This window comes from Pinus tabuliformis, chromosome 5_2 (assembly GCF_031772625.1).
Source record: "Pinus tabuliformis cultivar Carrire ecotype Pingquan chromosome 5_2, CPIR1, whole genome shotgun sequence".
NCBI classification, from domain to species: Eukaryota; Viridiplantae; Streptophyta; class Pinopsida; order Pinales; family Pinaceae; genus Pinus; species Pinus tabuliformis.
This window is the reverse complement of record NC_142306.1, coordinates 354,070,599-354,096,551: the sequence shown is the minus strand read 5'-3', so window position 1 is coordinate 354,096,551 and position 25,953 is coordinate 354,070,599. Positions and strand designations below refer to the sequence as shown.

Here is a 25,953-nt window from a genome sequence, read left to right as displayed (position 1 = left end):
TTTTTCCAAATAAGAGGAGGCCACGTGGAAACCACCGATTGGCCCACGTGGCTCTCCCTTATTGATCCAACACGACAACCAATGAACCAATAAAAACCACCATACACGAGCCAATAAGAACAAGACAAGTGTCATCCAACCATAAGTCCTCATAAACGCAATCACCTGCCTAGTAAAATGCCCAGTTACCGTATAGATTGATGACTGGGTGTACCTACAACTTCAACTTTTAAAATTTTAGTTGGTTGGCAAATCAATCAAAACGCGATATCAAGAGCATACGATATTGATTTTCAGTGAAGCAAGTTGCGTTGGATTCAGATCGCCGAGATCTATCCAATCGTATAGGTTTTGAGAATTTTTTAGCACTTTGAATTTTGAGCACTAAACTAATCCCTTGGATCACTCCTCCCCATTGGAAGCTTTTGGACCTCCAAAAGACTACTTTCAGTCAAAAAATAGATGAGGGTACAGTTCCCTCACCTTTCCAACCTCAATCCATTTAGCTTTTTTTGGATTTGTGCCTTTGATACTAACACGAAGTAACTCTACATTCCCTCATTTTGAAGTTCTTGTCCTTATGTCAAGGATGGTATCCTGTTGCAATTCTTCAAGAAATTCTGACGAGAAATATTCTATTGAAGGAATCTGAACATGCTCTCCTTGATCATCAATAAAAAGAGGCTCATATAGTCTCAAGTTTTCAACATTAACAACTGCATACATTTGCATATAAGGAGGCAAATCCAAATGGAAGGCATTGCTACCAATCTTTTCTAGAATATTAAAAGGTCCATATCTTATTGGTTTCAACTTTTTACCTTCTCATTTAAGGCTCTCTTTGCTAATGTAAATCCAAACTTCATCTCCAACTTGGAAACTGTGGTCAACAAGATGCTTATCATGCCTTGCCTTGCACTTGGCTCGACTCTTTTCCAACTGTTCTTGAACCATTTTATGCACCAATTGAACTTTCTCAATGAACTGCTTGGCCTTATCAATGTCACTATGACCATCAATAGAAAAATCCTTCCCAAAGATAAAATCTAAAGGATATTTTGGTAAGTAACCAAAGCATGCCTCAAATGGAGATGTTTGAGTCAATGAATGTTTTGTTTTGTTATAAGCATGCTCAATGTAGTGTAAGTGTTCATCCCAAAGCTTAGGATGTTTGCTGCAATAACCATGAAGAAGATGTACTACCGTTCTTTTCACCACTTTTGTCTAACCATCGGTTTGTGGATGGAATGTTGTGCTCTTTTTCAACTTGGTGTCCATGAGTGCCCATAAGCTTGACCAAACGTTCCTAACAAATCAACAATCGCGATAAAAAATAGTGGATTTAGGAAACCCAAAATGTACCCATACATGTTGAAAAAAAAATTGTGCAGTCTGTTCATCTGTAACCTACTTCTTACAAAGCATCAAAATACACATCTTGTTGAAATGATCCACCGAACATAAAGATACTCATGGTTTTTTTAGACATAGGTAGTCCTCCTACAAAATCCATAGAGACACTTTCCCAAGGATGGGAAGGAACTGGAAGTGGATTATACAATCCTAACTTTCTATTGCTAGGCTTACTTGTAGCACATAAAGAACATCCTATTACATATTGTGATACACTTTCATTTATTTTAGGCCAATAACAATACCTTTGTAATTGTGCCACTATCTTACCTACACCAAAATGGCCAGCAATAAGAGAAGTATGCGCTTCCCTTATGATGTTGACTCTTTCACCCTATGGAATGCATAGCTTTCCAAGATGATACAAAATTTTATCATGCACATGGTAATCCAATTCCTCTACTTGGTTGCCTTGACACAAAGTTGCATATACATCTTTAAAGTCTTCATCTAAAGCATATTGTTCAACATAGCTCTCATGCATGATAGAATTATGCTTAAGAATAACTGAAGCACTAACAATTGGTCTAGAAAGCATGTCAACAACCTTGTTATAGATACCTTTCTTATACCTTATCACCAAGTGGAATTGTTGCAAGAAACCCATCCATCTGAAGTGCCTCGCTTGTTGTAGCTTAGTTTGTGATTGCAAGTATTGCAATGGTTGATGATCAGTGTGAATGATAGTTTCCTTTCCCATCAAATAGTGTTTCCACTTTTTCACACTTTGCACCAATGCATACAGTTCCTTGTCATAAGTAGGATAGTTAAATATTACACCATTAAAATTTTCAGAATGGTAACATATGGGCTTACCATGTTGCATCAAGACTAGTCCCATGGCATAGTCACTTGGATCTGTTTGCATCTAAAATCGTTCTCTTAAATCAGGAAATGAAAGAACTGTAGTTGTACTGATTCTCTCCTTGAATGCATCAAAATATTTTTTTTCTTTCCTCCCCATTGAAAAACTTGCTTAATGCTTGTCAAGGCATGTAATGGAGCTGCAATTGAAGAAAATTTAGAAATAAACTTTCTCCAATATTGGGTTGCTCCCAAAAAGATTCTAACCTCAGTTACATTTTTGGGCTCGAGCCAATCAAATGACTTTGACCTTTGATGGATCTATCTTCAATTCACCCCCTCCAACAATATGTCCCAAATAAACTAATGAGGTCTTTCCAAACTCACATTTAGATATCTTAAAAAACAAATTTTATTTCTTCAAGACATCTAAGACTTGTTTCACATGCCTGACATGTTCTTCATGAGACTTACTAAATATCAATATGTCATCTAAGTAGACAATTACAAAATCATCAAGAAAAGGCCTTAAGACATCATTCATAACTTGCATGAATGTTGCAGGAGCATTACAAACCCCAAATGGCATAACCAACCATTCAAACAAACCTTGCTTTATTTTGAAAGTTGTATTCCATGTGTCTCCTTCAACAATCCTAATATGATGATAACCACTTCTCAAGTCCAACTTAGTGAAATACACAACATATTTCAATTGATCAAGCAAATCATCAATTCGAGGAAGAGGGTAACGATTCTTTATCGTTATCTTGTTCAAGGCTTTGAAATCTATACACATATGTCATGTACCATCTTTCTTTGGTACTAACACAATTGATGACCCGCATGGCGATGTGCTTGGCTTTATGACCCCTTTTTCAAGAAAATCTTGTATTTGTCTATTAATCTCTGCATTCTCCATAATTGACATCCTGTACATGCCAATGTTTGGAAGAGGACAATCTTGTTGCAATTAGATCTCATGTTGGATACCTCTTTTAGGAGGTAATCCTTTGGGCTCCTGAAACATCTCATCATATGTGTTAAAAACCTCATACAAATATGATCCAGGTGGATATTGGTTGCCACCCACCTATTCCACTTGGACCCCCACCATTGTTTCTTTCAGTTTTTCACTTTCCTTATTGTAGCACAATTTACTATTTTTCGCAATTTTTCAGGTCCTGAACTTCCGGAGTCGTTTTGAGGCCCTAAACGACGTTTTTTTGGGAAAAATGGGACCAACATGGATGAAATACCATTGTTGGTCATTCAACAGTTGTAGTGCTCGGACAGATCTTTCTAACAAGGTATTGTGCATGTCAAATGGAGATCATATGCCAAAGTTACGACCCCGGGAAGTTGATGTACCAATTGACCCAAACGTGGCCCATAGTTTGGCGCTTCATCTCCTAGGGTTAGGTTTTTGGATGTTTAGGGTTTTCCTTTGTTTCTCAATAATAAATAGGCCTTTGAGCCTCATTGTAACACAATTTAGAGACATGTAGCTGTAGAGATTCCCACTGTAGATCACCTGATAATGCAATATACTAAAGCAAAATACTTGATCTACTTCTACAAACAAACATGTGGAAGCTTAATCAATTTTGAGCAAGATCAAAATAGAACACATATAACAAATGAAGGAGAAATAATCACACATGAACACAGAAGAATACTCTAGGGAAAGCCTCAACTAAAAACCTCGCTATCTTTATTATCATACAAGTGGAAATATCTCTGGATTACACAAAGCTTTGGATCACAAGCTATCCAGCTCTTAGTATAATCCCTGAATGTTGCTCATAGATTGAATAGACACAACATATGCCTTCCCTCAGTCCTATAAGCCTCCTATTTCCTTGCGCAGTTTCTCCTGGGTCCTCTGGCTGCCACCTGCGTGAATTCACCTCTCACACAACTTACCAAACTCAAAAATAACTACTCAATCCTCAAGGAATGAATTCCTTCTCCATGCAAGAGATATCCTCAATGGAATATTCCTGCAACTGATAGTACACTGTCCCATCCTTTGATCTCAACTAGGTCTCTAACTGAACTAACATGCATGAGTTATTTATGAGAGAATATTCAGTTATTTGAAGTACACTAGTTACATGCATGCATGCATTAACTAACTGAACTCACAATCAGTTCCACAAACTGTTGGAACTAATCTAACTAGAATTAACTCAATTAACTAATTACAACTCAAAGTACAACTCATCCTGGTCTCCTTAATTAAGGGATAACTTCCTTAATCAAAGGGATAACTGTTGCATGTCTTCACATAGACTTCATGTTTGATTTTCTCCAACTAATTAACTCAAGATGAATTAATTAATTATTTTCAAACAGCTGCTAAGATCAAATTCGAATTTTAATTCTCAATTTTAGTTTAGGGACTAACTAAAATTGGAATTTATACCGAAATGCTATTTATAGCAATGCTATTTTTAGCACTTATATATTTAGCATTTCTTGTTGCTATTTTCAACACTCCTTCTCAACAAGAAAGGGATTATCTGTCACTCCAATCCTGTCTCTATGGAACTCGAATTTTCATTTTGAAAATGCCTTAGTCAAAATATCTGCATCCTGCTCCTCGGTTGAAACATACTGCAACAACATGATCCTCTTCACCACACAATCTTGAAGATGATGATACCGGATATCGATGTGCTTGGACCTGTCATGGAATCTTGGATTCTCAGAGAGTTTGATACAACTTTGATTATCGCAACAGATCACAGTTGGATCCATCCTCTGATCAAACAATCCAACTAGAATTTTCCGCATCCAAATGGCCTCACATGCTGCCTGACTAGCAGCCATGTATTCAGCCTCTGCTAAGCTAAGTGTAAATGACCTCTGTTTCCTGCTGTAACAAGAAACTGTAGCTGAACTAAGGTTGAAAATTCCACCTGAAGTGCTCTTCTGATCTAATGGACTCCCTGCCCAATCTGCATCTGTGAAGCCCTGAAGCTTCACTCCCTCTGTCAGTCTGTACCATAATCCATATTGAGATGTGCCTCTGAGGTATCTCAGCACATGCTTCGCTGCCTTCCAAAACAGCTTGGTAGGCTGAACCATAGCTTGACTCAGCTGCTTCACTGCAAAGCACAAATCTGGTCGTGTGTTCATTAAATACATCAATGAACCCACAAGCTGTTGATAAACAATAGCAACGACTACCTCACCTGAAGTAGCATCCTCCTTCCTCCAGTTACCTGCTAGAGGAGTCTGCATGGGCTTGCACTTCTCCATGTGGAATCTCCTGAGTATCTCATTGGCATACTTTCCTTGAAACACAAACACTTCCCCATCCTTCTGCCACACTTCCATGCCTAGAAAGTAGTGCATGAGACCGATGTCTTTCATCTTAAACTCTCTTACAAGGTCTTTCTTGTAAGACTTGATCATCTGATCATCACCTGTCAATATCAAATCATCAACATAAAGAAAAATGATCAATGGCTTACCTTCTACCATGATGTGGTAAAGGTTCGCATCCACTTCACTCTTTGTGAAGCTCAACCTGGTGAAATAGCTATCGATCCTGGTGTACCAAACACGGGGTGCTTGCTTCAGCCCGTACAAAGCTCTCTTGAGTCAGCACACATGCGACTCATGATCGAAGGTCTCAAATCCTTCTGGCTGCTCTATGTACACCTCTTCCTCAATCTTGCCATTGAGGAACGCAGTGTTCACATCCATCTAATGGGTCTTCCAACCCATCTGTGCTGGTAGTGCCAACATCGATCTGATAGATGAGTACCTTACTACAGGAGGAAAAGTCTCATCATAGTCGATTGCCTCGACCTGTGAGAAACCACAGGCAATGAACCTTGCCTTATGTTTGTCCACACTCCCGCAAGCTGCTTGCTTTACCTTGTAAAGCCATTGGGAACTTATCACTGACTTGTTCTCTGGTCTTTGAACAACATCCCAAACACTATTCCGAACTATGGAGTCGTACTCCTCCACCATAGCATCAACCCAGACTGGTTGCTACACTGCTTCCTCGAAGGAATATGGTTCGGTCTCTACACACTCCCCAACTAGGGCCATGTAACTAATGTATTGCTCGAGTGACCTCCTTTATCTGCGTTGAGAGGACGGTTGTCCCACATTCTCTCTTGCATCCATCATCAATATGTTAGCTTCCCTTGAGTGTTTCTGCCCATCTTTGGAAGACTCTGCATGAGTGGATGTCTCCACTCCTAGATCCTCTGCATGCTGCTGCTCCCCATCAGTCTGAGGCTCCTCCTCTGCATGCAACTTGAGCTCCCTCTCAAAGGATACTCGCATGGCTTTCTGCTCGTCGAACTTCAGATCTCTGCATACCACTGTCCTCTGACTGGTAGGCAAGAACACCCGATAGTTGTGGGGTGTATCAGTGTATCCCCAACTCAGCTGTTGGCTCTAGCTTCTTCCAGGCATCTTTGGTCACATGGAAAAATACCGATGAGCCAAAGATCCTGAAGTGACTCACATCTAGTCTCTTCCAGGAGAAAGCCTCCTCTAGTGTCTTCATTCCCAGTATACGATGTGGGCTTCTATTCTGCAAGTATACTGTTGTATTGCATGCCTCAGCACACAAATAAGGTGGTAGGCCTTGGTCATGCAGCATGGCTCGAGCTGCTCCCACAATCGTTATCTTCTTCCTTTCAGCCACCCCATTCTGTTGTGGGTTATGGGGTGCCGTCAACTCCCGTTTTTTTACTTCTGCTGCACAGAAGTCCTTAAACTATTGGGAGACATACTCTCCACCATTGTCGCTTCACAAGACCCTTATTTTATTTCCAAATTCTTTCTCAACCAAGGCTTTGAATTCACAAAACCTTGAGAAGGTTTGATCCTTCTTCTGCATGAAGTGGATCCAACATCTACGAGAAAAATAATCAATGAAAATAACATAGTACCTTTGTTTAGCAGTGGAGGCTGTCGAGAATGGTCCACACACATCTGTATGAACTCACTCCAGGATTGCTCTAGCTCGACTGTCTCGATCCTGAAAGGAATATTTTGCATACTTACCCAAGGTACAACCTTTGCATGTATCCACTTGCTCCAGTTTACCCTTGGGAAGTCTGGTAGAAATCTGTTGCATGATCTTCAAGGCCCCATGGTGCAAGTGGCCCAATCTTCTATGCCATAGCTCGCCAATATCTTGGCTTTGCACCAACTCTGCTTTGGAACTCAATGTAGCACAGTCATCTACCTCCAGCTTGTAGAGATTCTTTGCTCGAATCCCAATCCTGTTGGTCTGTCCAGTGCAGATGTGCCTCAAGAATGCCTTTCCTTTAATAAATACTACATCATAGCCTTTATCTTCCAACATAACGATAGATACCAGGTTCTTCTTCAGACCAGGCACATACTTTACATCAGTCAGGGTGAGAGGAGCTCCATGCTCCCTCTAAAACACAACCGTGCCTTCACCTGAAACACAGTACTTTCCATCATCGCCCATCTCTATGCGCATCTGGAGGTCCTTCTCCTCCAAGGTACTGAATAAACTCTTGTCGCCGATCATGTGGAATGAGGCTCCACTATCCAGGTACCAAACACAACCCACCATCGATGAAACCATGCATGCGATGAGGGTGAAATCCAATTCGAACTGTGAGGCCAGTGCCTCACCATCTTATCCTTTCGAGGATCCCTTCTTGGATTTCTTCTATGGACAATTCGTAGCATAATGGCCCACCTCATGACAATGAAAGCATCACACTTTCGATTTGTCAATATTCTTCCCACCATGGGAAGAACTCGATTTGGAATGGGAAGCATTCCATTCCCTTTCCTTGCCTTACTCGCTAAGGCTAGATTTTCTTCATCATCATGCTTTGATGAAGATCGATCTCTGGTGCTTCTCCTGATCTCCTCTTGCATCAGATCCGACCATAGTCGTTCCCAATCTGGCAGTTTCTCTCTTCCATTTACTGAGTCTTGGTAGCTATGCCAGCTCTTAGGAAGATCGAGGAGAGCAAGACTCACCATGTCATCATCGGCTGTCATGATTCCTACACTTCCAATCTCATCCCTGCAAGTGGTGAGTTTGTTCAGATATGTAGAGATCGTGTCACCCTTTTCACACTTGATTTTCCGAGGCTTGTCTTTCAACGCCAGCTTCCTCTGATTGTTGTTGTTCTGATATAGATCCTTCAATGTTTTCCACATTGAAAATGGTGTCTCCTTCCCATAGAAACTTGAGACAATGTGGTCTCGAACTCCCTCCAGAAGAATCCTCCTTGCTCTAGCCACACATTTCTTCCATTCCACTAATTCTTGGGCATTAGCAGCTACTGGCTTGGGGACTTCTTGATCAATGAAGTCCTTCAAACCATTTTCCTCTAATACCACTTCCATGCGATCCTTATAGGCTATATAATTTGAGCTGCCATCCAGGGCATACTCGTGTCTCAAACCATTGAACGCCATTGGTGAAAATTTGAGATGTGATAAGAATTCGATTTCTATAATCAGCAACTTTAAACTTCGAACTTCTCCCTTCTTTGTATATTTTTCTTTTCTTTGATCACCTTTGCTCTGATACCATGTAGAAATTCCCACTGTAGATCACCTAATAATGCAATATACTAAAGCAAAATACTTGATCTACTTCTACAAACAAACTTGTGGAAGCTTAATCAATTTTGAGCAAGAACAAAATAGAACAAATATAACAAATGAAGGAGAAACAATCACACATGAACACAGAAGAATACTATGGGGAAAGCCTCAGCTAAAAACCTTGCTATCTGTATTATCACACAAGTGGAAATATCTCCGGATAACACAAAGCTTTGGATCACAAGCTATCCAACTCTCAGTACAATCCCTCAATGCTGCTCATAGACTGAATAGACACAACATATGCCTTCCCTCAGTCCTCTAAGCCTCCTATTTCCTTGCACAGTTTCTCTTGGGTCCTCTGGCTGCCACCTGTGTGAATTCACCTCTCACACAACTCACCAAACTCAGAAATAACTGCGCAATGCTCAAGGAATGAATTCCTTCTGCATGCAAGAGATATCCTCAATGGAATATTCCTGCAACTGATAGTACACTGTCCCATCCTTTGATCTCAATTGGGTCTCTGACTGAACTGACATGCATGAGTTATTTATGAGAGAATATTCAGTTATATGAAGTACAGTAGTTACATGCATGCATGCATTAACTAACTGCACTCACAATCAGTTCCACAAACTGTTGGAACTAATATAACTGGACTTAACTTAGTTAACTGAGCTAACTAATTACAACTCAAAGTACAACTCATCCTGATCTCCTTAATTAAGGGATAACTTCCTCAATCAAAGGGATAATTGTTGCATGTCTTCACATAGACTTCATGTTTGATTTTATCTAACTAATTACCTCAATATGAATTAATTAATTATTTTTCAAACATCTGCTAAGATCAAATTCGAATTTTAATTCTCAATTTTAGTTCAGGGGCTAACTAAAATTGGAATGTATCCCGAAATGCTATTTATAGCAATGCTATTTTTAGCATTTCTTGTTGCTATTTTCAACAGTAGCCGCCACATATCTTCTACAAGATAAGCTACCATCGTCGAGCTAGTCTTATTTCCATTCTGTCTGTAAGCATATTTCAGTATTTGATATTAATGAAATGAAGTGTTATTTCTACTGCATCTTTGTATTTATGGTTATATCTGTAATTTGTTGCGTTCTTGTTTAAATCTGGATCAAAATCAGATTTTAACTTTGCATCACATCCTTGGAAAGCTTCATTTTGAACATTCTCTTTGGGTTTGATCATCAAGAGTACAAATTTCTTACTAGAATTGACTAACCTCTTCATTTTTCCAGCATTTACAAGTGACAAATTCAACTTCTTGTTATGTTCTATAATAATGTACTCAACTCCATTTTTAAACAAGTGATACTTGTTCTCATGGTGATGAAAGATGGCTCTCCTATCATATAGATATGGGGTTCCCAAAATAATGCCACAAATATCAAGTGGAATGACATCAAGCTCTACCCCAGCTATAAAGTTTATAGTGATGGAAAATCTTAATTTACATATTTTTGTCCCATGCAATTTTGCATTGTCACATATCCAACCTAAAGGATATGGTTTAGGATGATGGGTTGTTTCCAAACTCAATTTATTGACAGTGTCTTTAGAAATGATGTTTGTTTGTGAACCACTATCAAACAGTGTATCTATCTTGGTATATTTTGAAATGACTATAATGTGTAAAATATTTATTCTTACTTTTTCATGTTGAGTTTCGTTTAGGCTACTACTTGAAGAACTAGTACTTGCAATAGAGTCCTTACTTTTGAACCCCATGGTTTTGATCTTTGTTTCATCGCCAGAGTCAGATCCTAAATCATGTTTTGCAGTTGCAACACTCTTTTGTTTCCCTTTGTTGTTAAAATTTTTGGGTCTCATTTTAGGATGAAATTTCCAATAGTGGTCTTCATCATGTCCTTCCTTTGAACAATGTTTATAGGTGAGCTTTTCTCCCACTTTCTTGACTGAAGAATTTTTCTTTCTTTTGCCTTTGAATTTCCCCTTTCCTTTGTCACCATTCTTGAATGGCTTTTCACTACCCTCTTGAGGAATATTCTTCCCTCTTGCTTCTAAATGCATTGTCTGTACACAAACTTCATCTAGTTTTGTAGGGTTAAACATGAGAATTGCATGTCTCAAATAACTATGCAATCCTCCAATATATTTGAGCAAAGCATCTTGAGAAGAAAAATCTATGCCCAAAATCAAAGCCCTTTTCTAAATTCTTGAGTATATATTTGAACATCTTTCCCCTTAGCTTGTCTAAAGTTTTGCCAATCCATAATAGCTTTTTTCCTGTATGCTAATGGTTAAAATTGCCTTCTTATTACAACACCAAAATCATTCCAAGAGGATAAAACCTTACCATGTTTCTTCATGTCCTCTTGAGTTTTGGCTTCTCACCAAATTAGTGTTGCACCTTCCAATCTAAGAGAAGCAAGTTGGATCTTGGTTTCATCATCCTTGATTCTTTATATCATGCAATACATTTCAAACTGACAAACCCAATAATACAATCTCTCTACATTTACCTCTCCATTATACGTAGGAAATTCAAACTTAATATCAAGCTTAAGCAAAGGATTTTTACCATGACCCCTTGGGGAACTTGGAGGTGTTTTTGAAAGGGTAGAAGGAGTAGTAGATGATGAGGCTGAAGGTGAAGGTGAGGATGGAGGTGAAGGTGGTGGCTTGTCACCATTCCTCCTTTTGGAGGTTTGTCCCATTTTCCTCCAAGAGGTTTTGATCTTTCTCCATACAGTCTTGAATTCCTTTCTTCATAAAGAACTTTAACCATTTTAGACATCTCAAATAATGCTTTTCTGAAAGTTTTCTCATCTTTAGACATCCCTTCAGGACCTTCTTGAGGTGTATTTTTTCTCCTTGAAACAATTTGAGATATTGGCTCCACAAGTTCTCCTTCTCCTCTTTTAAGCTTCAACCTTATAAGCACCAGAAAAACACTTGCAAACAAATCAAACCTTCATAATAACCTATGCTCTGATACCAAAATGATCTCAATGTGTGAACTTGAAAATTTTTAACAATTTACAAGTGAAAATTACATGTGTTTTGGGTAAAGGATAAATTTACTAAACACATGAAACAAGTGAAATTTAAAAACAATTTACAACCAAGCAAAGACAAAATAAGAATATATGAAACACACAACACAAAATATGATAAAGGAGTCCACCCCTCTCCTAGGCTACATCTCCTAGTCCAGCTTCCAACGCAGGGCCTCTTTCATTAAGTTCTCAAAAGTGTGTTTACTTGCTTTTACATTCCTCAAATAGCAAAATTGATGTCTCCAATGGATTCAACATTGTCAAAAACCCCCATCCGGGTTCTTTCTGCACCTCATTTGGCCAAAAATTGAGTAAGTTATACCTATTACCAGTTTTTGCCCAATTCCATAGCTAACATCGTCCAATTTAGCCGAAACCTGGCTTGAGCCCCCCAAACCCGAAACTAGTGTGCAAATCTGGCCTATAATCCCACTTGACGGGTGAAATTGTAGGACTGTTAATTAAGCCATTAAGCCCCCAATTCTGAAAAACTTGGTCACATTGGCACATATAACCACATAGGGGCCGAGATTCCAGGATCGAACTCTAACATCTATTTAAGCCCCTCTGATAAGGCCACGCTCTTGGTCGCATTGGTTCCTGGTGACCTAGGGCTGGCTCCCTTATCTTCATCGCGCCTATGGTCCTGTGGCTGTCATCTACCTTGGGCCTGACCCCCTCCTCTTTTCTGCCTCTGGTTCAAGCCCTGGCTCCGATGTTTTATATATGGGGTGTTATGGCCATGGGTTAGGTTAAGGCCTGGCCCCTTGGCCCCTCCGCCTATGGTCCCATGGGTGTTGTGGTGGCCAAGGGCTAGGGCTTAGCTCGACCCCTCCCTCATATGCACTACCATTAAACTTTAAATAGAATCCCTCTGCCATATCTATTAAGAAACACTAGTGGCACGATGGTGGAGCACTGTTTTGCCACTCTGGAGGTTTATTCTTTGAATCCTATAGAGGCCCGATCTAGCCATAAAAAATTGTTTCCAAATAAGAGGAGGCCACATGGAAACCACCAATTGGCCCACATGGCTGTCCCTTATTGGTCAATCACAACAACCAATGAACCAATAAAAACCATCATACACAAGCCAGTAAGAATGAGGCAAGTGTCATCCGGCCATGGGTCCTCATAAACATAGTTACATGCCTAATCAAATTCCTAGTCAATGTACGGACTGCTGACTAGGTGTACCTACAACTTCAACTTTTAAAATTTTAGTTGTTTGGCAAATCGATCAGAACACGATATCGGGAGCATACGATATCAGTTTTGAGTGAAACGAGTTGCGTTGGATTCAGATCATCGATATCTATCCAATCGTATAGGTTTAGAGAATTTTTTAGCACTTTGAATTTTGAGCACTAAACTGATCCCTTGGATCAGTTAATGAACTTTACTACTTGCTTATGTGCATCAACCTACTCATTCTTGTCACCTCTAGTATGGGAGAAAAATAGCCAATAGATATTTGGACAGGAATCCAAGCCATGCCTCAAATTGGAAAGTACATGTTTTGTTGTGATTTACATGATTATAATTGTCTTACACATAGGAGAAATTGGTATGCCAAGTCTTTGGATGTCAATGGTTAAACATCCATACATATTGAACAATGGGGTGATTACTATCTTAGTTCATCCATCTATTTATGGATGGAATGAAAAATTTATCTTCAATTCAGTGTCCATTAATCCTAATAATGCAACCTTGCTAAAAGTAACTTAAACATTCTCCAATGAGGATATGGATGATTTATCATGGTAGAACAAAAAGTATCCCAACGTTTTGGAAGAACAACCAAGTTACTTGTTTGTGACATCACATGGTTCTAGATGATTGAACACTATGTGTATGCCTCCTTGAAACAGTTGAATCCAAAGTATTGGAAATATTTAAATATTAGCAATCTAATCCTTGGTGCTCTTAATAGGAAATCCATGGTCTTGTTGGTTATTCCCTTATATTACTTAATCACAATAATGAATTACTACTTGTATGTTATTGTTTTAGGTGTCACACATTCTTGATCTTGTTATATATTTAAGGTAACTAGAGAAATTTATGGTCGTTATGCACAATCATGTGTTTTTTAGAAAATGTGCTAAAATGTACGTCTTGTGATCAAAGAATAGACAATTTAGAGCTACACTTAAAAATTTGTAGCAGTTGTAGTGTATGACAAGTGTTAGCCATGTTAAAATTTGTTCACATGGTATATACAAAAACATCCACTTCAAGTTCACAAATGTAATGAAAGTCACAAAGTGCAATGACATAAGTAGTGATTACCATGTGCTTGATCTCATCAAATGCTTTACTTCCATGCAATATCCCAACTAGACCAAACATAGTGATGATTTTAAAAAATGAAAGTGTGGACAACATGGGAAATATGAGCAGGAAATTTGCACAAGTAGTTAATTGTCACATGAAACCTTGCAAGCAATGAATGTTCTTTGGCAATTATCAGTTGACTTTGGTGCAAATATTTGTTGGATCAATTCTTAGTGCATGCTAGTTCACAAAAAATCTAAGATAAACAAGATTTTGCTATTTGAATGTACACTTCATTATATTGACCAATAGCTTTTATTTGTGCAATTCTACAAATACTCAGTAAAGATGATGCAAATGCTCCTTCCAAGTCTAGTTTAACATAAGAAAGTAATCTACATACACAATAAAAAATGAATCAAGATATGGTGAGAGAAGTTCATTCATCATCCTCATAAATTTCACAAGGGAATTAGTAAGAATCAAACACAACATTGCCGACCATTCAAATTGTCCTTGACAAGTCTCAAATAATGTCTTCCAAGTATCTTTAACCTAGATACAAACTTGCTAAAAACCTGAATTCAAATCATGCTCTCTAATAGATTGTACATGTGTAATATTGGATATTAGTTCTCGATAGTGAATTTGTTAGGAAGTTGGTAATATCCACACATTCTCTATAATCCATCCTTCTTCATAACTAATATGATGACTACTTCATATGATAACGAGAAGGGGGAAATGTGCATTTTATCCAGTGGCTTTCGAATCTACTTCTTTGTCTCATCATTTTCTAGTAATAAAATTCTATGCAACTCATTATGCATACCAACTCCTTGTTTACAAGTCAATATTATGCTTAATTGTACAACTTGGAATCATCCAAGGCTCTTGACACAACTCTGCATAATGCTATAACAAATCATGCAAACATATTTTCTCACCTAACTTCTCCCATTGTGTCAAGTCTTTTCATAACTACATGGATGCACATGCCTAGCCCTAAAATTATGGGATTAATTGGAAACCACAAACATTTCATCCTTATTTCCTTATAGATTACCTTTCATCCTTCTTTCCTTATATATTACAATATGTATCTTCATAAGGTCTTTATAAGTGTTTGAGTCTTTTCATTTGAAACCCATGATAAGGGTTGTGGATCTTTCTACATTATCATCAAATAAGATTTTCTCATGTTTAACTCGTATACACTAGGTTTTTTATTGATAAATTGCATCACAATCCCACTAGTAAGGATCACTAGAATGATAACAAACACATCCACCATGTTAAACTCTATTTCATTAATACAATTTATTGAGATGTTGAATGTCACCTTACACATATATTGGATGCATAAGTCCTTATTCTTGTTAATCTAATCTAAGGGGTAGTTTGACTAAGGATAAGTTATGTTTCGTAGCTACCATTTTTACAATCAAATCTCATTCTATACTAATATCAAATGCTATGGTGATAAGTTTCTTCTTAACCTAAATTTTAAAAGAAAGTAAATTTTCATGCTTGGTGTAATTAGGATGGATGACTAATATTAGAGGAACACATTACGCCATATAGCTAAGTTGTTCTTATGTTTACCATCCTTATGTAGAAAATTTGTATGTAGGTTAACCCGATAATACAATATAAGTCAAAGCAAAATACTATAACCTACTTCTACTATCAATTTGCAGAAGCTTAAATATTGAGCTAAATAATATAACCAGAAGAAGAAGAATCAATCGCACAATACACATGAAAATACTTTGGAGAAAGCATCAGCTAAAAACCCCACTTTCTGTATTATCATACAAGGTGGAAATACATAAGAATTATACAAAGTCTTAGCTCTCATAGCTAGCCAGCTCTCAGTACAATCCTCACAGATGTTCATAGGAAATCTTGGCTTCTCTCCAACGTTCCTCTCTGCCCTCCAAGCTCTTATTTCCTTGTGCTGTTCCTCTGGGATGATTCTCCTTCAACCAAGTGGAAAACCAATTTACCAAGTGGATGATGTCCTCCAAAACTGCGCAATCCTCAAGGATTAAATCCTTGACTTCATGCATGAGTTTTCTCTTTGAGAAAACACATGCAACTAATAGTACATTGTCCATGACTTTAATCTCAACTGGGTCTTTCTCATAATAGACATGCATGATTTTTTTATGAGGGAATCTTTAGTTAACTGGAGTAGCACTAGTTGAGTGCATGCATGCATCAACTGACTATTAACTCAATTTTAGTTCCTCAAACAATTTGGAACTAATTTAACTGGACTTAACTCAGTAAACTGAGTTAACTAATTACAACTCAAATATAACTTAATCTTATCTCCTTAATTTAAGGGATAACTCTTGCATGACTTTAGAAATACTTCTAACTTGAATTTCTCCAACTAATTAATTCAAATAGAATTAATTAATTATTTCCAAGTAGCTGTTAAGACTAAATTCAATTTTAATTCACAATTTAATTCAAGGACAAATTAAATTGGAATATTCTTGTTGCCATATTTCAACACTCCCTCTCAACAAGAAAGGGATTATCTGCCACCCCGATCCTGTCTCTATGGAACTTGAATTTACACTTTGACAATGCCTTTGTCAAAACGTCAGCATCTTGCTCCTTTGTCGAAATACACTGTAGCAACATGATCCTCTCGACCTATGAAAAGCCACAGGCAACAAATATTGCCTTATGCTTCTCCACACTACCATCAGCAGCTTTCTTTACCTTGTAAAGCCAACGAGAACTCATAACTAACTTGTTCTCTGGTCTCAGAACCACGTCCCAAACACTGTTACAAATTATGGAGTCATACTCCTCCACCATAGCATCAACCCAAATCGGCTGCTTCACTGCTTCCTCAAAGGAAGATGGCTCGGTCTCAACACATTCCCCAGCAAGGGCCATGTATCCAGTGTACCTCTCATGCGACTTCCTCTGTCTCCGCTGAGAAGATGGTGCTCCCACATTCTCTCTTGCATCCTCCAACAATCTGTCATCTTCTCTTGTGCGCTTCCGTCCATCTCTAGAAGACTCTGCTTTTGTGGATGTCTCCACTCCTAGAACCTCTACATGCAGTTGCTCCGCATCAGTCTGAGGCTCCTCCTCCTTAGGAACCAACAGTTCCTCCACAACTTGTAGTTGGAGCTCCCTCTCAAGGGAAACTCACATGGCCTTCTTCTCATCAAACTTGAGATCTCTATGAACCACTGTCCTCTGACTGGTAGGCAAGCACACCCGATAGTTGTGAGGTGTATCAGTGTATGCCACAAATATCCCCAACTCTGCTATCGGTTCAAGCTTCTTCCGTGCATCCTTTGTCCCATGACAATATACCGATGAGCCAAAGATCCTGAAGTGACCCACATCTGGTCTCTTACCGGAGAAAGCTTCCTCTGGTGTCTTCATCCCAAGTATGTGATGTGGGCTTCTATTCTGCGAATAGACCGCTGTGTTGCATGCCTCAGCCCACAAGTGAAGTGGTAGGCCTTGGTCATGCAGTATTGCCCTTGTTGCCCCTAAAATAGTTCTCTTCTTCCTCTTGGACACCCCATTCTGTTGTGGGTTATGAGGTGCCGTCAACTCTCGTTTAATTCCTTCCACTGCACAGAAGTCCTTAAAATCTTGAGAGACATATTCTCCATCGTTGTCGCTTCTCAAGGCCTTGATCTTCTTCCCTGACTCTTTCTCGACCAAAGGTTTGAACTCACAAAATTTTGTGAAGGTTTGGTCCTTCTTCTGCATGAAATAAATCTAGCATTTACGAGAATAGTCATCAATGAAAATCACATAATACCTTTGCTTCACTGTGGATGCCGTCGAGAATGGTCCACACAAATTAGTATGAACTCGCTCTAAGATAGCCTTTGCTCGACTGTCTCGATCATGAAAGGAAGACTTGGTGTACTTTCTCAATGTACAACCTTTGCATGTGTCAACTTGCTCAAGTTTACCTTTGGGAAGTCTTGTAGATATCTACTGCATTATCTTCAAAGCCCCATGATGCAAATGGCCCAACTGCCTGTGCCACAACTTGCCAATGTCTTGGATTTTCACAAATTCTTCTTTCATACTCAACGCTGCACAATCATCTACCTCTAGTTTATAGATATTCTTCACCCGAATCCCTATCCTCTTGGTTTGACCTGTGGCTATGTGTCTTAGGAACACCTTTCCTTTACTGAAGACAACATCATAGCCTTTTTCCTCCAACATCACGACCGATATCAAGTTCTTCTTCAGTCCAGGCACATACATCACATCTGTCAAGGTGAGAGGATCTCCATGCTCCCTCTGAAAAGTAACTGTGCCCACTCCTGAAACACTATACCTTTCGTTGTCACCCATCTCTATTCGCATCTTAAGGTCTTTCTCCTCCAAGGCATTGAATAAATTTTTATCACCGGTCATGTGGAATGAGGCTCCATTGTCAAGATACCAGACATAACCCATCATCGATGACACCATGCATGCGATGAGGGTAAAGTCCATTTTGAATTGAGAGGCTAATGCCTCACCTTTCGATCCTTCCGAGGATCCCTTCTTGGACTTCTTCAATGGGAAATTAGTCGCATAATGTCCCATCTTGTGACAATTAAAGCATCTTACTTTAGACATGTCACCCTTCTTCCCTCCATGAGAAGAATTCGATTTGAAATGGGAAGCCTTCCCCTTCCCTTTCCTTGCCTTACTTGCTAAGGTCAGATGTTCTTCATCATCATTCTTGGATGAAGAACCATCTCGTGTGCTCCTCCTGATCTCCTCCTGCATAAGATCCGACCATAGTCGTTCCCAATTCGGTAATTTCTCCCTTCCATTCACAGAGTCCTGGTAGCTATTCCAACTCTTTGGAAGGCCAAGGAGAGCGAGGATCATCATATCGTCATCAGCAGTAGTTATTCCCACACTTCCAAGCTCATCTCTGCAGGTGGTGAGCTTGTTCAGATATGTGGAAATAGTATCGCCCTTCTCCATCTTGATTCTTCGAAGCTTATCCTTGAGCGCCAATTTCCTTTGGTCGCTACTGTTCTGGTAGAGGTCCTTTAATGTCTTCCACATTGAATATGGAGTATCCTTCCCATGGAGACTCAAGACAATATGGTCTCAAACTCCCTCAAGGATGATCTGTCTCGCCTTCGCCACACACTTCTTCCACTTAGCCAACTCTTGTGCATTAGTTGAAGTTGGCTTTGGGATTTCTTGATCAATGAATTCCTTCAAGCCATTATCTTCTAATACAGCCTCCATTCTATCTTTCCATGTTATGTAATTCGAGCTACCTTCCAAGGCATACTCGAGTCTCAAGCCATAGAACGTCATTGGCCAAACTTGAAGTATGATATGAATTTGATTTGCACTTGCAACCCCAAACTTCAAACTTTGAATTCTTTTCTCGGTATATTATTCACATCTCCGATACCATGTAGAAAATTTCTACAAATCCAGCTCTGATACCATGTAGAAAATTTGTATGTAGGTTAACCCGATAATGCAATATAAATCAAAGCAGAATAATATAACCTATTTCTACTATCAATTTGCGGAAGCTTAAAGGTCGAGCTGAACAATATAACCAGAAGAAGAAGAATCAATCACACAATACACATGAAAATACTTTGGGGAAAGCCTCAGCTAAAACCCCACTATCTGTACTATCATACAAGGTGGAAATACATAGGAATTATACAAAGCCTTAGCTCTCATATCTAGCTAGCTCTTAGTACAACCCTCACAGATGCTCATAGGCAATCTTGGCTTCTCTCCAACCTTCCTCTCTGCCCTCCAAGCTCCTATTTCCTTGTGTTGTTCCTCTGGGATGATTCTCCTTCAACCAAGTGGAAAACCAATTTACCAAGTGGATGATGTCCTCCAAAACTGCACAATCCTCAAGGATTAAATCCTTGACTACATGCATGAGTTTTCTCTTTGAGAAAACACATGCAACTGATAGTACACTGTCCTTGACTTTAATCTCAACTGGGTCTTTCTCAGAATAGACATGCATGAGTTTCTGATGAGGGAATCTTCAGTTAACTGGAGTAGCACTAGTTGACTGCATGCATGCATCAACTAACTGTTAACTCACTTTTAGTTCCTCAAACAGTTTGGAACTAATTTAACTAGACTTAACTCAGTAAATTGAGTTAACTAATTACAACTCAAATATAACTCAATCTTATCTCCTTAATTTAAGGTATAACTCTTGCATGACTTCAGAAAGACTTTTAACTTGAATTTCTCCAACTAATTAATTCAAATCGAATTAATTAATTATTTCCAAGTAGCTGTTAAGACTAAATTCAATTTTAATCCACAATTTAATTTAAGGACAAATTAAATTGGAATATTCTTGTTGCCATATTTCAACAACTTAGGAATGATCTTATTATCACAAGTGAAATAATGTTGCTTGACTTCTTTCAATTGATTTTCCACACCATTAGATATAGTTTTTGACAAGTGCCATCAAGAGTGGGGATATGAAACATCTCAAACTATTTTTGAGTTGGAGTGATCAATTTGCTAATGATCTTGGTGTCTAATAATCGATTTCTTGAATATAGGTGAAAGTTCCACCATGGTCTCCTCTTTTGGAACAAATCCAATATTTGGTAGTGGTAGAGGGTTGAAAGTCTTATTGCAAGAGCTGGGGATGGGATTGTATGTAGGGTTTTTGCAACGAAAATGTGCATGTAATATTGTGACATCAATTGTAATAGTTTACAACATTTAAATGAAGTGGGTTATGATTTATTTGTTTAGATTCCCCATTTGCCATTGCCATTAACAATTCTTACATGATGCACTTCAATTCAGTTTTATAATATCTCTTTTATCTTCTCCTTTGTTTGAGATGAGCGTTTGCAATACATTGTGCATAAAATCCCTACACTTCAATGTAAAAATAACACTCCAATACCAAATTTAAATGGGGAAAAAGATTAAAAAATACACAACCACAATTAAAAAAACATTGCAAGATTTTCTTTAACTAAACATTATGTTAAGATAAAGTTAAAAGTAATTAATTTAAGAGATCACATAAGCATCATATCAAGGATGGTATAAATGTTTAGGCATCAAACTAGGTCTAAATTTCATTAAGAGGGAATGCAAAATAAGTTGTAAGAACAAAAAAAAACCTTTAAATAACTAAGAAACTTATTTACAATATCCTTTACTAATAAAAATAACTTAGATAAAGAAAACCAATATGCTTGGGCTATCATTAACTCTCGTGAATTTATCCAACTACATTAATGCGGAGTTGTCTATAATGGGACTTTTTGGAGATTCCGGTGACGGAATCCGGCGGAAAAAATTGAGGTTAAATATTGATTTGTATTATTTAAAATGGTTTTTAATTGCATATTTGGATTCAACACCCTGAAAAACCCCTGCGACGCTTTGATTGTGCAGAAACTAGCTATCAAACTTGCGATTCCAATAAATTGCTGTCGGATTTTGACCGGAAAAGCCCACCAGAAAAGCTTCCAAAAAGTCGCATTATAGACAACTGCGATTAATGCACTCCATGTTCAATTATGGTATTTGTGATGGTGTTAACTTGAATTGTTTAATAAACCTATGACAATTGTATAGTGTTAACTTGAATTGTATGGTGTTAACTTAAATTGTTTCATAAATCTATGACAATTGTATAATATTAACTAGAATTGTTTAATAAAACCTATAACAATGTTCAGTGCACGGAATGGAACTTCATCATGTACAAATAAACCTCAATGTCAAGTTACACAAGTTAACTTTTAACATATCTTGCAACACATTGTTGGCCAAGTTAACCTATCTCATAACACATAATTGTTTTCCACTTTAATGTTCATTATAATCTCTCCCTTTTACTTTTATAAAATTACAATTAATTTTGTCTCTACTCACACAAGAAATTCTCAACACAAACCTAATCACAAACGGAGATTTTCCGTGCATGCTCATGCTTCAAATAAGAAATTATAGCTACGGGCTTAGACAATCACCGAATCTCTCATTCGAGATCAAGTGAGAATCAAAATCCAGACCAGCTATCATTTAGATCTTGTCCCTTAGACAAGTAATATCTAGGGTACTTGGAGTTAGATGTTGCGCTTGGCAATGGAAAAAAAAAAAGAGAGTTAGATCCTTCACCACCTCATGGTGTGGGTGGAGTGGCAGTGCATAAAGCATATCAAGGCCGCGGTTATAGGAATCTTGCGCCTTTGGGGTATGTCGAATATATAGGGCCTTTGGGGTTTGAAGTGCGATGATTTCGAGAAATTAAAATTGGTTAATCTAGTACTTGGATTGTATTTAAGGTGTGATTTAAATAGGGTTAATCTAGAGAACTTAGATTGTATTTAAGGAATTATTAAAAGAAATTAAATTTGTTTAATTTTTTTATCTATTTAAATTGATATTAAGATTTTGTTTATCTTATCTTAAAACTCGCCAAAATTTTGATAATATTTTTTTTTTTTTCATAATATGAATCCAAAAAACTTAAATTGTATTTAAAATTATATTTAATTAAGCTAATATTTGAAGTATTGTGGGGGCATTGCATTAGAGTACGGTTCAGCATATCTTTTTAGTTGTCGATGATGTGAACGCTGGCCAAATGGATAATCTTGATGGAAGCTTTTCTCTTGTGGTCATTAATAACCCGCTAAATTTAGCGGTCGTTGACTAAAAACTAGTGGAGGAAGGGGGTTGGGGCGTTAGAAAGGGGCCGGACGCCTAGTCAGGGCTTATCGGTTGGAAGAGGAGCAATAGAACGATGATCAGAGCAACGTGTGGGTGAAATTAAAAAAGGAACGGATGGAATAACGTACATATTGTAGTCCGGTCTCAGGCGCCGCACACTGAGTAAAAACCCGATATAATTGCTGCCGGCGTCCTATCTGGAATTTAGAGCTCGCACCACCGTCCCACTTCGTGATTCGACCCCACGACCTGCCAGCAATGATAACCATGCGGGAAGATCAAATTTAAGCGCTTAATCTGGCGCGGAGGGGGAACGTGTGGGACCCGCATGCGTGCGGGCGACGTGGACATTTCAGCGTGTCATGTTATTACCCTTTAATTCATCACCCGTCGGCGCGTGCCCGGGTCCGACAAAGACCCGAGAACCGAGGGTGTCAAGAAGCCCAGTCAGCGAGGCGGATGCCAACCTGGATTCCAGCTCAGACTATTGCCGAGAGTAATGATAGTGGCGGTGCCGCAGAGCCGCCCGGCTGACGCAGCAGCACCGGCTGCGGCAGGCGAATTGACGGGAAATGGGCTGCAAGTTACCGGCTTTCTTTTGCTTTATTGCCTTTTTTTTTTAAAACCGTCGGGGCTAAGGTAGGTTAACCCGAGTTAGATTCCAGGGGATCGCGCGGTACTTTCTTTTTCTTTAAGTTTTTTTTTTTTAAACTTAACCATGCTCTTATCGCTTTTACTTTTCCTTGTGTGGCGTTGAGTGGCTTTCCTGGCACTATAAATAGGGCGCCCGCGTTTCTTACGCTAGTCGTGGAAGGCAGACATCTCTGCATTTCACATTCCTTGCATGAACGAAGAAGGAAGGGAACCAACCGAGCTCGCGTTTAAATGCAATTTTCCTCTTCTAACGGTTGGTGACGAGTTCGAATCGGGCAGCCGACGAGAATTGCGGGCGTGGCTCTTATCTAAGATCGCTCGGATTGGTAAGAACCTGCTAAAGGGATTAGGCTGGTTTTCAGTCTGCTGCTATTCATTATCCCGTGCCCGTCTACACTGCTGCTTCACCGCAATATCCGCACCGTTTGCATTTTCCTTCCCCCTCCGCTACCTTGCCCTCCCCTAGTTGTTTAAATTGTTTTCTTTGCTTGCTCGTCGGGCCAAGCGTTTGGCTTTCTGCGTAAGCGCGCAGAGAAAATTTTGTGCCTTTTATTTTCTTGCATCTGGATCCAACCTCGCGATGGCGATGGCGGTGATGATGATTTCCCAGGATCCAATCCCTAAAATTTGTGTTGTGGAAGAGGCTTGTAATAATTCTTCCCTGGATTTTTGCGATGAACGGCAAGACATGTGGAGTTTGATCAAGCCCGAGTTGCAAGCCAATACTTTCTCCTCGCTTCTCAGTGGCGCACCGCGAAATGCTGCGGCTACGCCATGGGATTTGGTGACTTTGAAGCCTTACGGCAGAAGCCGTAGCTCGTTGGGTAACGATAGTCTGCAGCTCTGTACAGAGGGTCTCGGATGCGAGAGCTCTGATTGCTTGACCGATTGTTCTTGCTCCTCCTCTGAATTTGCCGACGATTATTTATCTGATGATGAAGAAGATCAAGAAATTATCGACACGGTCAAGAAAGGAGCCGACGCGGCTCCGGCTCGAGCTTTTCCCCCGCCTCTCGCTTCGATCTGTGCATGCAATCCCTCTTACATGCGATCTTTCAAGAAGGACGGCCGGTTCGTGCTACGGTCTGTTAAGGCGCCCCTGCAAAGCAATAATTTCTTGCACTCTTATCGCGAGGGCGGGCGCCTCAAAATGCAGCTCATCAGCAGAAACGACGACGATTTTCCTCTCCTCCAAGCCTCGAATCCCGAGGCCGAAATCGATGAAGAAGAGCCAGAAGAAGCAGCGGACGAGGAGAACCAGGATCTCGAGGCCGAGTCAGAAAGCTGCTTCTGGGATTTCGACGAGGTTCCCGTCTCGGAGAATTTCTCTGACACTGCCATTGCAGGATTCGAACCTGTGAGTAGTGATGAGTATTTCCCTGCAACGATACATTTCTCCGACGCGGTCTTCAATGGCGGATTTGCGACTGCAGGATTCAAAGTGCCCCGCAATTTGTCGCCGGAAAGAACTTCAAAATCCAAGCTGAATGAATTCCAAGATGAAAAGAAGAGTTCTGACACAAGACCTGCCGGAAAACAACGCCAAGGCTCTTCTTGCGTCAATGCCTACAGTGGCTGGAGGACTTCAGCGGGGAAGGCGACTTCCAAAGTTTCTTCTGGTCTCTACCATAAATCTCTGGTAAATTATCGTGTAAAAGATGGCGCGCCACTTGAATTCAATGTAAATGTGAATGCGAATGAATGCTTTGGCCATTGCCCGTTGAGGAGGTGCCATGAGCCAACCAAGCCTCTGTCCGTTTGGGGGGAATCTCAGTGCATTGCTACCAGCTCGTAGAAAAGGAAAAACAAAATATCGCAGATTTCTGTCAGTAGCTCCAGATTCTGTCATCTGACAGATTTTAGAGAGAGAAATTCCGGACTCCAGAGCTAATTATTAATTTAACTGCTTTTCTGCATTTCAGTGAAAGGATCCTTGGTGCAGGCAGTACTGAGCTTACCCTCGTCATTTCCATGCTTTGTCCATACTATTGAAGGATTTGATAAAAATAAAGTTCTTACATCATCGAATTTTCCCTGCTCTTCTGCCCATGTTTTCCGTCTAAATTTTAATGCCGTGCACAGTTTAAAGCTTACGTTAATACACGTGAAAATATTGATCTGTTCAGTCCTGTCAGTTGGCCAGAATTGAACAACAGAGACAAAATATGACGACCGCCCTAGTAATAATAATACTAGTAATATTCTAAATAATGCCAGTGGGAAAATAGAATCTGTTATCTGATTGTGTGAAAGATCTGTCCAATTCGTCGCTAAGTTATTCCCATTTAAGCAAGGCTCATCTTTTTCCCCAAAATAAACAGACCCCATTTTGGTTTAGTTACTGGCTCTTCTCCACACAATTTCACAGATACCATTATTGTTTCACAACAAATAGCCCCCCGCTTTTTGGAGATGCATATTTAGCAGATTTGAACCCTAGACATCAAAAGAAGCAGT

At 39.3% G+C, this 25,953-nt stretch overlaps 1 protein-coding gene across 1 annotated transcript; it reads left to right on the top strand.

Annotated features, from left to right (window-relative positions):
• The first annotated feature begins 23,634 nt into the window (after nucleotides 1-23,634).
• On the top strand, nucleotides 23,635-25,526 carry LOC149158931 (uncharacterized). The gene has a single exon (XM_089436372.1). The coding sequence runs from the start codon at nucleotides 24,077-24,079 to the stop codon at nucleotides 25,289-25,291; it is 1,215 nt and encodes a 404-aa protein (XP_089292498.1). The 5' UTR covers nucleotides 23,635-24,076; the 3' UTR covers nucleotides 25,292-25,526.
• Nucleotides 25,527-25,953: the final 427 nt, after the last annotated feature.